Source organism: Marmota flaviventris, chromosome 19, assembly GCF_047511675.1.
Source record: "Marmota flaviventris isolate mMarFla1 chromosome 19, mMarFla1.hap1, whole genome shotgun sequence".
In the NCBI taxonomy this organism is placed as follows: Eukaryota; Metazoa; Chordata; class Mammalia; order Rodentia; family Sciuridae; genus Marmota; species Marmota flaviventris.
In genome coordinates this window covers 14,199,678-14,215,071 of record NC_092516.1, presented here as the reverse complement: position 1 = coordinate 14,215,071, position 15,394 = coordinate 14,199,678, and the positions used below count along the sequence as shown (strand labels likewise).

At 43.2% G+C, this 15,394-nt stretch overlaps 1 protein-coding gene across 1 annotated transcript in view; it reads right to left on the bottom strand.

The window, feature by feature from the left end:
• The window catches only part of Acsm1 (acyl-CoA synthetase medium chain family member 1), a 28,098-nt gene extending 25,612 nt beyond the window's left edge, over positions 1-2,486 (bottom strand). The window contains exon 1 of the mRNA XM_071605761.1: positions 2,295-2,486. Coding sequence (XP_071461862.1) covers positions 2,295-2,486 — 192 coding nt within the window. The remainder of the gene's footprint in view (positions 1-2,294) is intronic.
• Positions 2,487-15,394: the final 12,908 nt, after the last annotated feature.

Below are 15,394 nucleotides of genomic sequence, written 5' to 3'. Positions count from 1 at the left end.
CATTGCTTCTTTCTACTTCCTCTCTGGTCCATTTCATGTTCCAAAGTTCTTAACCAGATTTCTGGTTTGGGCAGTGAAGAACGTCAATTTATGCTCTGAAGGCAGAGGTTGTTTGACCTCATGAGATTTTGAGACTTGGTTAAATAATGGATTATGAAAGCCGTCATCCTGGGCACCAAATTCTGCTCCTCCACCCGCAGGTTATTTAAGTCCTTGGAGCCTTAGTTTCCTCGTGTGGAAGATGAGGACCATAACTGCCCATATAATCAGAGGATTAAATGCAAAGTGACTGACAATAAAACAGAAAATGTTCTCTGTAATGAAAGGTGGTTCTATTTTTCTTAGGGTTTATGTTATCCTTGAAAGAAATGAGGAAAGTAAGTACCATGTCTCTGAAATGCCTCTTTCCCTTTCTGAGAACCTAGCCAAGAAAGGGACCAATGAGAATAAGCATAGATTGGAATGCCCAAAGGATTATCATGAAGGATACTGATTCTCACACATGCCATAGATTTTAGAGCAAACGTGTTATCTGTAGAACCTGCATTCTTACATGTGGGAGGCCAAGCTTACGGGTGACTGAGTTACACTCCCCAGCTGGGTGCTGAGGTGCTCAGTCACAGAAATAGGTGTGTCTTGCTACAGCCCCAGGGGTGAAGCTATGGTCACCTGTTCCTTTGTAATATAACCCCTTGCCCTGTTTAGGATAGAATCTTCCATGGAAGTGCCTTGTGTGTGTCCCCTCCTCTTACTGTGCCCTTGGGTGTGGCCTACCCAGGTGTCAGTCAACCTGCTGACAGTGGACATCATGAAGATAGACTCAGCCCCCTGAAACCTGACCCCTTGCCTCATTTGAATAGCTTCTCCTCAATAAAAGGGGTCAGCGCGTGCTCTCTCTCTCTCTCTTTCTGCGGACCCTTAAGGTCAGAGGAGCTGTCACAGCAACCCCAAAGAAAAAGGTATTTGTGTCTCTTGTGTGGTTATTTCGTGCAGCCCAGTCAGCCCAGTTTAACTAGAGTGACCCCTGAGCCTTTTAGTAGTGACAACAGAAGCCCGGCACTTACACATATGCCAAGATAAACTACTCCTTGAAATTATGGTTATACAAGGGAACAATGATGTTCCATTGATATCACAAGCTATGATATCACTGTTTATGTACACTAACCAATAAAATCCCTCCCCCTGCAGTAACTGGTGTGAAACAGAGCACTGTAGGGAGGATCCAGTAACCTGCGATACTGTACAAAGCCCCATGAGGGATGGAGGTGCCATTTGTCTAGTGCATCACCTTAGGACCGTCCCTGCAATTACGCTCGTTTTTAATTAACCATATGTCTCACATATCATCTTCAGGTTTCTTTGGTCTCTTAGCAACCCATCCCACTTCCCTAGCATAACTGGGATGTGGACAGTGCGGGGTTATTATGAAAATTTCGAAAAAGGAAGAAAAAGAGGGTGGAGAGAAAGACATTTGAGAAGGCATATTAGCCTTGAATAATAATGTATGGATGCATGTTCATGGGGTTCATACAAAAATTTTATCCATTCCAACTCCATCTCAGGTGAATTCTCTCTTTGTACAAAGATGGATTATGGGTGGATTTTCACAGTGTGGCTGAGACTTAGTAGCTGAACACACCACCCATTGTCCACTCTAACTTCTCGTGCCATCACTATTTTGCTCTTGGTCTGTGTCTTGGGAAAAGATGAACCATGTGCTAGAGGATGAATATTCTGGAGGCCCCAGGGACTAGTTTCTCTGGATACACCCTAAGGCCACACTTGAGTCAGAGAAAGGACTCAGCTTATAATTGCCACCCTCCCAGGAAGACGGATGACCTGATGGAGGGGTCAGATGTCAGGTACACATTCCGGTGGTCTATCCCATCCTCTGGATGTAGCCTAAAGTCAAGCCCAAGTTTGATCAAGTGAATTTCAGTTAGATTCACTGTCCCATTAGTTGAAAGAAGTCAGACTTGCAATTAGAACTTTGCGATTAGAACTTTGCCCTTGGTCCCAATTTTGGAACACCGTGTACCAGATACCTTTACCTATTCTTTACATAAATTTCAAAAAAGAGTTTATCCCCATTTCACAGATGAAGCCACTGAAGCTCAGGGAAATGAGCAAGCAGCCAATTTGGAATTGAATCCTGAAGCATAAACCTTCCCCACTACACTGATAGGTTGAGGAAGGAGTTGTCCTTGACTCTGGGCCTCTCAGCCTAATAAAAACGAGATCAGGCCACTGAGGCCGACCCTCTCTCTGCCCTCAACACAAGGCACTCTTACCTTCTCCATCTGAGCCCAGTAGTCCAGCACTGAGCTGGCGAAGTTGAATTCCTCAGGTGTATCATGGTCACTCCACCTTGGGGCTCTAAGTCCTGATGAAGATTGGCGGCACACCTGCCGAGGGGCAGGGTGGAAGATGTGGAAGGATTTGTGGATGCCACAGAGGATCCGGAACCTCATCAGCCGCTGCATAGTGGGGTAGTCCTCAAGAACTGGACACGGAATTCTCAAGTCACCACCTGCCTTGGGAAGAGATGGCTTACCGGTTGAACCTGTAGCAGGAAACGTTCCTACAAAAAGGATGAGTGTTCTCAGTTCCTTTTTAGAGTGAAAGCTTCGTTTCCGTTCACAGAGGCTGGAAGGCACAGCTTATTGATTTAGGTGGGGATTTATCTCCCCCACTGAGGAATCTTGAGGTACAAAGTGCTACATGAGGTTGGTACACGTTCATGGTGGCCTTCTCCTTCAGATCCTTTGGATTTAAGTCAAGGATGGCAACCGTGTGGCCAGCCATTCTCCTTGTGGTAGAAACGGTCATTTTGGAAGTTCTGTACCCCAGTCTTTATTTCAGAGACCACTCTTCCCACCATATTTAGTCTGGTGGTTCCCATAGAAATGGCTACATCTTCAGATAACCCTGTGTCCTGACTAAAGGTGTTTGGTTCAGGGTTGTGCAGTCATTTTTGATGATTTTATTAACCCAATCTGGGTCAATCAGAATCCCTCTCCGTGTGTGTGTGAGTGTGTGTGTGTGTGTCTGTGTGTGTGTGTGCGTGCTCAAAGAATAGATATGGCTGACTCTCACTAGGGGAAGCCCCAAAATGCACATTTGGGGAACTGTGTCTATGATTCCTAGCAGGTGAAAAGAGGGAAGCTTATGTTTAGAGAGATGGAGATGAGGGTAGCAGAATTCTGGAGACATTCAAATCCCTCCTGAGAGGCCCCTCAGCCTCTGCCCCTCTCGCTTATATTCTGTGAGCCAACAATTTCCTCCTTGCCTGAGACTGGGTTTCCGTCACTTGAAACCGTGTGGATTCTAACACTCATACACCACCATCCTCAGGGAAGAAGCTGCTAATCTCAGAGCCCCCTCCCCACTGGACTGGGATACACCCATGAGATCTTCCCTAGGCTCTCCTGGGCAGCCATTCCCGATCCATCTGAGTTAACACACGAAAGGAAACCTGTTGGTCCTTCTGGAGCCTGAAAGATGTTTTCAACATGGGACTAGAACTCTCACTTATTAAGGTTCTTCTTGAATTTTGAATATGAAAATCGGCTTATGTGAGAATCTACCTTTCCATGAAAATGGCTTTATTTTATGTCATTTTATGTTGTTAGAAGATCCTTTCAGAGACTCTGTGTTTGGAAGTTAGCTTTAGATTTTACAGACTGGATTGAGATGGACTAACTGATGATGATAACTAGATTGTGGAGGTAAAGACTCCAACCGTCTCTAATTTTATCATAGGAGTGAAGTGACTATATTGAAGGGTGTAGGCCCTAGGCACAGGGTCTTCATGGAATAGATGCTTGTTAGTTGTTTTTTTTTTAAAATCTTATTGTAAATTGACAAATAATAATTTGACAAATGATCATTTTGCATATTTATGGGCTACAGGGCAACGTCCGGATCTATCCATGAAAATGTTCACTGAACAGATGTTTTCCACTTGGCAAACAAGATTCAAGCACTTCATCACTCACAAGGCCACCCTCCCTCAGTTTTGACAGTAATACTCTTTGACAATAGCGTCGTAGATCAATAAGAGTAGTAATGGCCAGCAACACTGGGTTTTTATTTCAACTTGGCACCAACCAGCTGGAGATGAGGACTGTCTGCCTCATTTACATGGGACATTGTCCAAACTGACCCAGTTCCCACCATTCCCTGTTTTATCGCACCTCCCTCCTTCACTAACCTTAGTGCTCAGCTCCTGTTGACATTTGAGCTTTAAATCACTAGGTCTAAGCTAAGGAGGGACACGGGTATCTCCAAAGTTGCAAGGCAAGTTTAACAGCAGAACCGTTTCATTTCCCCCTCTGTGATTTTCCCCAACATACACATCCCTGCACAGATGTGAGCTGGTTTAGAGTGAGAACACCAAACTCAGTTGCTATTTTTCTACTACATATATATGACCTCGGGGGTCTTCCTTAAATATTAACTCACTATTTGCTCCAAAGACAGTGCAAATGGCCCCTTAATAAGTGGCTAAAGAACAAGAGATATAATGAGGAAATTCATTTACCCTTCATTCTGTGAGCCAGCCATGACCTCGATTGGATTTCTGTCATTTGGGCCATACGGATTCTGAAACACATACACCACCATCCTTGGGGTGGAAGCTGCTAGCCTTTCAATACCTTTCCTACCAGACTTGTTAGAGTCTGTAAATAAGTCAAAATAACACCTGGCATTTTGTCAGGGGAATGTTAAAGTTCATAAACAAGTCTGGATGGTGCCTGGCAAAATGCCAGAGGGAGTGGTTTGAGAAGTAACAAAAGCGAGCCATTAAGTGTAGAGATTCCTGATTGGTTGACTGATGTATCTAGTTTATGCTAATTAGATAAGCTGTGTGGAATGTATAAATACTGCTCCTGTCCTACAATAAACGGCTCCTACTCCTGCTGTATCAATCTACACAAATTGTTCGTCACCCCCCGGTTATTTTGCTGCAGCCGGACTGTGGCACAGACTGAGTGAACCTACAAGATCTGCCCTGGGTTGGTCTTTTAGAGAGTCATTCCTAATCAAGTTGACATAGGAAATGAAACCTGTTTCATCATTGGGCTGGATTGTGTTCCCCCAAAAGGCATGTTGGAGAAATAATCCCCAATACTTCAGAATGGGACTGTTTTTAGAGATAGGGTCTTTTAAGTTGAGGTTCTTAGTATAGGTCCTCATACAATGACTGCTTGCCTTGTAAGAAGAGGAGATAAGGACACAGACATACTTGGAGGAAGAAGGCCAAGAGAAAAAAGAAGACAGTCATCTACGAGCCAAGGAGACAGGCCTCAAAAGAAACCACCTTGACTTTGGCCTTCTAGTCTACAGAACTAGGAGAAAAAAAATGTCTTTCAATCAGACTGTGGTAATTTGCCACTGCAGTCATGATGAACCAATAACCCTCTTGATCAAATAAAGAATAAATGACTTTCACATCATCTTTTGGTTGCAATTCGAATTTAATCTTCATTACGTAAGACGGCCAAATCCAGTGCCCAGCTAAGGAGGAGTGTGACAGTTTAGAATGTGGCCTTAGGGATCAAAGAATTCCACTTCCAGCCCCTTTGCTGGGCACCTGCATAACTGTGAGCAGCTTACTGAACCTCCTCTGCAAGACTAGCAGCAGCTGTTGCCTGGATTCGTGGTGATGATGTAATGACATCCCGAGAAAGGCGTTTTGCATCAACCCAGCACAGAAGCACACTCTCAGAAGATGAGCTAGTAGATAATGCTCTCCCTGGGGAACCTCGCTGAAGCCCGGCCTAGAGGAATGACCCCTCAACCTCTAGAATAGGTCCTAAAAAGAAGTGGGGCTCTGGTTCCTGAATGTAGAAACTGCAGGGTCCAATTTTGCACTGATATGTACAGACATAGAGGAACCTGATTCATGATGTTAAGAAGACTAAAAAGTCATCCAGGCCTGGTGGTGCATGCCTGTAATCCCAGCAGCTCAGGAGGCTGAGATAGGAGGATCCCAAGTTCAAAGCCAACCTCAGCAACAGTGAGGTGCTGAGCAACTCAGTGAGACCCTGTCTCTAAATAAAATACAAAATAAGACTGGGGATGGGGCTCAGTGGTCAAGTGCCCCTGAGTTCAATTCCTAGTGACCCCCCATCAAAAAAAAAAAAAGAAAGAAAGAAAAAGTAAAAAATACCTATATCTGTACATCTATGTTTAGGCCTATGTATCCACACCTATATCTACCCTCATAATTATTTATGTTATCTATATTTATATTTATAATTGTACCTATATGCATATTACTATCTCTAACTATGTTGATATGTGCATATCAACAACTATATCTGTCCTCCATCTGTTGCTTATAGTGCTTGGCACATAGGAAAGTACTCAATAAATGGTTAGTTTTTCCTTCTTTGTCATAATTCAGAAAACCAGGGAGAGAAAACCCAGTATGGCCATAGATTGAACTATAGAAAAAGATATTTGTTAATTTCTAAAATATCTATTGTGGATGTGCCACATATGGTTGTAGATACTATCAGAGATTAATTAGACTGAGAGAGTTCCTACCTGTTTGAAACATTCAGTCGAGAACATTCTATGAGGATAGCTTTAAAGAACAGTCTTTGAGGTGCTTTAAAGTCTAATCTGAAGGCAAGTTTGGACTTGGCTTTGAGAGGTAGCTGGCCTCCAAACTACATGTGCAGGCACTGAGGGGCCTTTAAAATCTTCTGCAACCAAACTCTGACTTCATAGCCTTTTTGAACTCAAAAAGCTACTTAAGGAGGCAACAGCACTCGGTGTGTTAGGCAATCCTGGAGGTTCAGAGCCAGAGTTTGACTTTTGGGCCCCCCCACCCTCATCTGGGTGTTCTTTGCAACTGTTCATGTCTCTGAACTTGGGGGCATAATAACACCTACTTCCTAGATTTCCAGCATTGCGTGGGGTACGCAATAAGAGCTCAATCAATACATGTTGAGGTGCACCTCAATTCTCAGCAATTCTAAAGCCACGCTCCTTCTTAGTTACATTTTTTTTTAAAGAAAATGAATGAAGGCATTCATTTAATAGAAAGTGGACCAACTTCTGCACTGTGAAGTTCTCTTTCAGTCCCTGGGCTCCCACGCTGCACTCTCCACCCCACCCCACCACGGCCAGAGTTGCCTGATGGGTAAACTATGGACCAGCCACTGGGCCCCACTGAACACGTGTGTATTCCCATTTATTTATTTATTTATTTTTGGTGTGGTGGGGTTGGGGGGGTTACCAGGGATTGAACTCAGGGACACTCCACCACTGAGCCACATCCCTGGCCCCATTTTGTATTTTATTTAGAGACAGGGTCTCACTGAGTTGCTTAGCGCCTTGCTTTTGCAGAGGCTGGCTTTGAACTCGAGACCCTCCTGCCTCAGCCTCCCCAGCTGCTGGGGTGACAGGCGTGGGTCACTGTGCCTGGTCCTATTTATTCTTCTTACCCCATATCACCATCCTTATTTTTCAGGGAAGGAAATGAAGTGTAAGAGAAGTTAAGTAACTGTTGCCCAATATGTCACCTAACTGGTCAATGGCATTATCAGAACTTGAAATTGGATTTTCAGTTCAGGGCTTCTGTGACACACACACGTGCATATACACACACACACACACACACACATACACACATGCTTTCAAAGAAGCTAGAGTCTGTTTCTGTCTTACCTGATGCTGTTGAGGACACACAGCTGGATTAGGTCCTCGACAGGAATAGGAAAGGGGGCTTTGTGCTCAGGTCTCTCCAGACAAGTACACACGGAAGACCTTGGATCCTGGCTGCAAAGAACCTTGAGCGGAGAACTGGTCAGGAATTGGTTGACTCAGCAGGGGAGGAGACGCCCAATAGAACAGGGTAGAACACAGTTGCAGGTCTCTAAGAGAGAAAATCAGAGAGACAGATTCTACAAAGTCACCTCCTACTTTTGTGGGATGACCCTGGTGTGCAAGAATAATAACCAGAGGAGAATGTTCATCAGCTGACTGTGGCTAACTGGCTTCTCTTATCCAGCCCCACACCCTCATGTCTTCATCTGGTGACAGCTGAGTGGCAGCAGCTAGGTACTGTGCCCCTGAGGCAGAAAGATCTGGGTTTGAGCCTCAGGTTTGTCACTCAACACATGACAGATCTTGTTGACTTCCTTGCTCTGCGGCTCACTTTCCTTATGGGGAAACTGGAATGGTAACTGTCAATACCTATTTTCCAAGTTTTTTTTTTTTTTGTGTGTGTGTGTGTTTTAGGATTAGATGAGACAATTCATGAAATACATAACACCGTGCTGAGCAAAACTGTTAATGGCTGCTGTCTTAATCTGGGATTCTAGGAGAGACAATTGAGTGCATTACAAAATGTAAGAGCTGAGATCCTGGCTCAGCCACTTACAAGAAGGCTGTTGTGGAAGCCCTTGACCTCTTTATTTTTTTTGTACTGGGGATTGAACCCAGGGGTGCTTAACCACTGAGCCCCATTCCCAGCCCTATTTTGTATTTTATTTAGAGACAGGGTCTCACTGAGTTGCTTAGGGCCTTGCTAAGGGGCTGAGGCTGGCTTTGAATTTGCTATCCTCCTCCTGTCTCATGCTTGTTCCATGGGACTGTTGAAAGAATTGTGTGACAGAAAGTCTATAGAGCGCCTGGCCTGGGCATTAGACACAGGTTTGAGATGGAGGTTGCACTGGTCACCCTGAGTTGTCACAGGTACTGGTCTGTACTATTAATTTACTAATGGAGCCATATTTTATTGTGGGGGTGGTTCTTAGAGAATAGAAGACCTCCAGGATTCTGGCCCAGCTTTCCCAAGCGCCTTTGGCTTTCCAGTCACCCCTGAGTATGGGGGAACAATACCTCGACTCAAAGTCACCGCTGAAGATCCCTGGCAACAGGGCTGAGGGACAAGTCTAGTTTCTTACACGGGTAAGAAGGTTGGCTACTCATTAAACCCCCAATGTATCAAAGTACGAAAACCCTGTTATTAAAGCAGAGGTCTCTTTCGAGGACAGAATGGAGACCGGAGGAAGAGCCCATGAGATACATCCTGGAGTCCCCTGTGGGACAGTAGGACTAGTCTATGGTCAAGAGGACAGGCTCTGGGCCCAGGCAGCCTAGCCTTGAGTAGAACGTTTACCATTTCCCAGCTCTGTGATGTGGACAGGTTTCTTATCCCTGTTTGCCTCAGATTTCTCATCTCTCACAACAGGTGTGTTGAGAGCCACAGCCAAAGGGGCCCCAGCAAACTTCCAGCTGCCAGCTGATGATTGTCTCACAGCCGCCCCAGCAAACTTCCAGCTGCCAGCTGATTGGCTTCTCTGCGGTGATGCTCATTGGGCTGTTTCCCCTGCCCTTTCAGACCACGGAGCTGCTCATTGGGGGACTCTTTTGGCTCTGCCCACACGATCCAGCCAATCGGCCTCAAGAGCAGGAGGAGTGGGGGAGGTTGAGAGGCTTGTGGGAAGCCGGTGGTGGCAGTTGGGCTCTGAGGGAATTCCTGAAGAGCTGTGTGGTGCCGTGTGTGTGTGTGTGTGTGTGTGTGTGTGTGTGTGTGTTTTCTAAAAATAAAGTTCGTTTCTTTTGACAAGTGGCTCCTGAATTGTGCCCAGCCAGACTGCCGCACAGGTGGACTGTGGAGACAGAATTCTTGGAAGATCTCTTTTTTGTTTCTCTGATGTGCAGCTTCTCCTCTAGTTAGCCCGGGGCCACTAGACTCTAAGTCTGGGCAGTGAACTTCAGGTGGAAGTGACCCAGATACGTCTGGTCTAGGGCACGTGAGAAGCTGATAATCACTCTACACCATGAGTGGAGAGAGGGACATCATCGAATGGCAGAGAGTCCCTCCATCGACTTCTCTAAATGACTTCGTGGAGTTGACTCTCCTGTCAACCTGGGCCCTTGATACTTGCTGTCCTCCTTCGTCTCATAACCAACCTCTGGTTCATTCATTCATCCAACAGGGTCTTAAGGAGCATCTTGCAGGTGTGGCTATAATGTGAACATGTCAGACAAGGTCACTGCTGTCAAGGACTTTACATGCTCATGACAGAAAGGCGAAAGACAACAAGCCAAATGTCAATTAAATGGCTAAAAGGATTTCATATGGTGACATAAGACAAAAAATAGAACAGGGCAAGATGATGGTGTTACTAGGGGTGACATTTTGAGGTCAGAAGAGGGGATGGAGTCAGCTTTGGGAAAGGACCAGCAGGCAGAAGGCACCTACAAAGGTTGGTGGCTGATGGCTTCAAGGAACAGATAGGAGGCTGGTGTGGCAGCTTATAGAGTGAGCAGTGTGATCAAGAATGAGGTCAGAGACACAGGCAGAAGGCATAACAGGAAGAACTTTTAAGACCCGTATAATGAGATCAAATTCTATTCTAAGTGCAACGGGAAGTCCTCCCCCAATTTTAAGGGGAAAAGAGACATGATCCAATTAATAACTAATTTTATTGATTATGTGAATTTGAAATAAAATTGGAGAGTAAAACATTCAGAAAAGAAATGGCTAGATTTACAAGGCCTACTGTGGCAGTTCTTTGGAGAAGAGATTTTATGGAGTCAAGAATGGGTGAGGGGGATAGGGACATAGCTCAGATGGTAGAGAGCTTGCTTTGCATGCACAAGGCCCTGGGTTCAATCCCTAGCACCACATACAAAAAATAAATAAATGAATAAATGCAAATTAAAAAAAGAATGGGTAATGGGTCTCCAGCCAGGAGGCTGCTGCTATAGTCTAAGCAAGTAAGATGGCGGCTCTGACAAGAGTCAAGGGAATGCAGGTGGAAAGGGGTGCGTGAACATAGAGCATGCTTTTGAGTTACCATTAGAAGGACTTGCTGTTGGTTTTGATAGGGAATTAAAGATGACAAGAAAAAAAGAATGAATCTCAGGCTTTGGGCATCTGCAGTAACATGCATGGTTGGTCATGACTCCTATACTAAGAAATGGATGCTGCAGAGATTCTGTAACATGTCCAGAGTCTCAGAGGCCCTATAAGGCAGGAATAAGACTTGAGCCCTGGTTTTATTTAAGCTGGTTTCACCTGCTCAAGTTTCCTAATGATGTTCTGCCTCTCTGGAGCACTTTCCCATTTCCAATCCTGGTATCTTCCACCAAGAAACAAACATGGTTGGTAAATTGAGATCTTTCTTATCCCGAGGAACTGGGAGAAACATTCTTTTGTCTTTCCATTACCTGGTCAACTTTATCATCCAACTCCAGGATAAAAAATAATAATAATTTGCCTCTGCATTTAAGAACATTACAAAATCTCAGTGTGGTTTCATCTAGAATACATCAATGGCTTCCCTTTTCATCTCAGATTCAGTATTAAATGGGGTTTATGTCCTGGGGTGGGAGGACTATTTGAAATAATGGTGGGAAGACACTTGCCAATACTTAGCACGTGGCAAGTGCTTTTCAAATGGTAGTCAGATGGACAGAGCTGGAATTCTCTACTACCTGTTACTATGTCACACAGACCCTGACAAAGCTCTAGAAATGCTCTACTTCTATTTCTTCACATGAAAATAACAGCACCTACTTCATATGATTACTGTGATAATGAAAGGGGATGATGTATGTATAACAGCAACAGCTTAGAGTGGGCACATAGTAAGAGGAGTATTCTTATTATTGGTTATTAGGAGAGGGGAGTAGTGAGAGACAATAAATAACTCTTTTCTTTTTAGCCTTCAACTTTCTTTTTGTGGAAAAAGTGGCAAAATGCTTTCATGTATCACAATGTCACCTTTAAACTGATTAGACTCTCCTTATTACCTTCCAAAAATACATTTACATTCATATTCCAGAGTGAAAAGTGACACACAAAATTATATATATATAACTTATTGACCACAGGTTACTTTATCCGGCTATAAAACATCAAATGACATGAATAAATATCAACCAAATTTGTTATTTCTATACTAATCCAAGATTATTGCTACAGGCAATTTTAGTTTGGAGAATACAAACTAGGTAAAGTGCTCTTCCCTAAGCTTTACACTTAACTAAGTTTAACTTTTAAAGTACAATTTAGAACCCATAGTGTATGGTAACAATAATCACAGGTCTGCATGGGTTAACAAAAAAAAATCAAAGAATAACCTTAAATCCTTATACATGTAAGAAACAGTGTTAATGATCAGAAATGTAGTTAGAGTAAACAGATATGACAGGTCTTCAAAATGATAATGTGGCCCTTCTATGTCAGATACCATGTATAAAGGAGATCACTTATTGGTTATCTTGCTGGTAAACTTACATAAACTTTCATTTTATAATTTTTACATAACACTTAGACAAGACTTAGACAGAGTTCTCAGATGCATACATATGCCTAGTCACATATTTGGGATGTCAACTATATTGTTATAACCTAAAATATGTTGTTTACTTAACCAGTTACAAAGTAATCTTTTAAAAGGCTTTCAAACAGGTTCAAACCCTAATTCCTTTAAGACTTGGTTTCCTTAAGTAATAAAGCCTAACATATACAGGAGAATTATCTTGATAGGCAAGAGAAGATAAATGATTCAGACTTTGCTTCATATCAGTCTATTAAAATTAAATTAAAATTAAATCACTTTGTGCTGATTATAGCCAATTTCTCTTATTATAGCAAACCCTCTTTCTCTTCTACAGGCTTATACCTATAGGTGGCCCATTTGGCTAACATCTCTGTGTTCAAGAGACTATCAGTAAAATCAATGTAGGATGGTCCATGTCTTAAAGGACCAAGAACAAATACAAAAAACACAGGTAAGAGAGGATTTCCCAAAACCCAGGGCTGCCAGATAGGAACTTATAAAACAGATAGACCTGCGTGTACAAATTTCTTCTACTTACTTTACCTTTGAGAGACCAACTCCAACTGAAAGATTGTGTAGCAATCCAGAAAGCTATTCAAAAGCCAGATGGTTACAGTAAAACATGATCTTAGACATGCTTAAACTTGTAGATGGTAAGCTGAGATCTTTCTTGTCTTCCCTTTTCATCCCAGATTCAATATTAAATGGGGTTTATGTCCTGGGGTGGGGGACTATTTGAAATAATGTTGGGAAGACACTTGACAATACTGAGCACATGGCAAGTGCTTTTCAAATGGTAGTACATCCACTTACTTGCCTCTGACAGACCAACTGCAATCGCAAGACTGTTCAGAAAAGAAATACATAGACAACTAGAGAGGAGCCCCCAAACTATGGCTGACAGATAAGGACCTTTAAATTGACCAGCCAAGATCTTTCCCAAGAGACTACCTGTATAATCAATGCAGTACTGGCCATGCTTAAAAGGGGCAGTAACAGATACAAACGAAACACAAACACAAACAGATAATCAGAGGGCATTCCCAAACCCAAGGTCAACAAACAAATGAGAACCTAGAACAGACCAGTAGGGAGTAAATGTCCCTAGAGTCCTGCTTAACCATGACCCCTACACCAGTGACTCCACAGATGCCCCTACAAAGAGGGACCAGATGTTCCCATGAAGAGAAAACAGATGTGTGAAATCAAGGGTCTCAGTGTGCACACTGGGGCGCTTACCAGATGGCCAAGGGTGTCACAACTTTACTGAGTTCAGTTTCCTTTTTCTCAAAGTGGACCACGCTGGAGCAACCTGGGCCATTCAGGGAGAGAAGGTGGGATTTCCCACCTTCAAAAGGAGCTTCAGCAGCTACTGGGACACTCCCTGAGTCCTTCCCTTTATTCACAGGAATAGCTCCTCTGTTCCTCTTGAAGCAAACTCCCCTGTCTCCTAACTCTCCTGCAGATGGCTCTCAACAAATTCACCAGCCACCTTGAATCCTCAGCATGCAAGTGGGGTTCCTTGGAGAGCCAGGCCTGCCCAAGAAAGCTGGAGAAGACTGCTCTTGGGTCCAAGAAAACTGCTCTGGGGTCCCACCTGGGTTGCCAAATCTGTTCCCAATAGCTCAGTCCTTGTCCCTGATGCCAATCCAATAACAAGGACACAGTTTCGAGGAAAAGGAAAAAGAAGATTTTATTGCTTTGTTAGCAAAGGGGAAACCCCTGTCCCCAAGCCTGTGGTTCTCAGTTATTTCTCAAGTCACCTCTTGCCCGAAGAAATGTATAAACATCATCTCGCTCAAATGTGTATTAAAGCCACAAGATGGGTGTTTTCTTTTCATGATGAAGATGAAGAAATTGAGACTCAAAGTTTCCATGATTAAATCATATGGACTCAAACATATTTACTGTTCACTGTGTTGCAGTGTCTCAAGTCATATAAAGTAACGCCTCATGTGGAAGGTATGTTAGTACCGCTACTGCATTAACAAGAATATTAACACTCACGAATTTAAGCTCCTTGTCCAACCCCAGGAAGCTTGGAAATGACAGAAAAAGTATGTGGACCTAGATCTATCTGGCTTTAAATTCAGAACTTAGTCACCATGATCAATTATTAGAACAAGTTCATCCTAGGGAAAACTTCCAACCCAAAGAATACAGAGTTCTTTGCAAATCAGACTTTGTCTTCATCTCTAAAGTCTACATGTTCAGCAGGTGAAAACATCCAGGGGCAGAACAAAGCTTGGCTTGAACTAATTCAAATCCAAAAAGCTCTCTTACATCATTCTGGGAACCCTGAAGCTATCTTATGAAACAGCAATTTTTGTGTGTCTTTTTTTTTTTTAAACTCTGGGTACACTCACAGTAAATGTCAGTGAGTGGCAGAGATTCATTAAATAATTCACGACTAGGACTAAACTGCAGAGCTCTCACTTCAAGTAATGGATGGGTGAATCATCTGGAGGACTCCCTTCTGACAGATGCCATCTATCAAGTATGGACAACATGTTTAAAAAGCTACATCATGATGTTCTGGAGAGCAACTAGAACAGGCAGAATTTGTTGGTCATCTATAACTGGAAGATATAAGTGGGATTGTTATCAGTTTCTCATTTTTAGGAAGAAAAAAATCCAAAGAGAGTTGGAGAAAAAAATCCCAAATTCTATGAAAGAATTCTGCCCAAATTACCGGCGGATTGTGGAAATACTCAGAATCCATGCAGCCTTGGATTTGAATAGCTGAGTGGAGTTTTTAATTGCTAGGCATTATGGGAGGTAAAGAGTTTGGAGTCTGAGTGTGGCCAAGTTAACCACCTGCTAAAAAAGAGAGAGAGAAAGAGAAGGAAGGAAGAGAGGGAGGGAGAGAGAGAGGGAGGGTGGAAGGAAAATTATTAGAGACAGAAAAAGCATTCTCAAGAGAAATGTGACATAAATGTAGATAACTAATGGCTCAGATGTTGGCATTAGTAGTCAACGACTTTAACATCTGTGTTAAAGCTATAATGATTATGCTTGGGGACCAAGCAATGAACAAATAAAAATTTTTAAACAAGAAATAAAATTTTAAATTG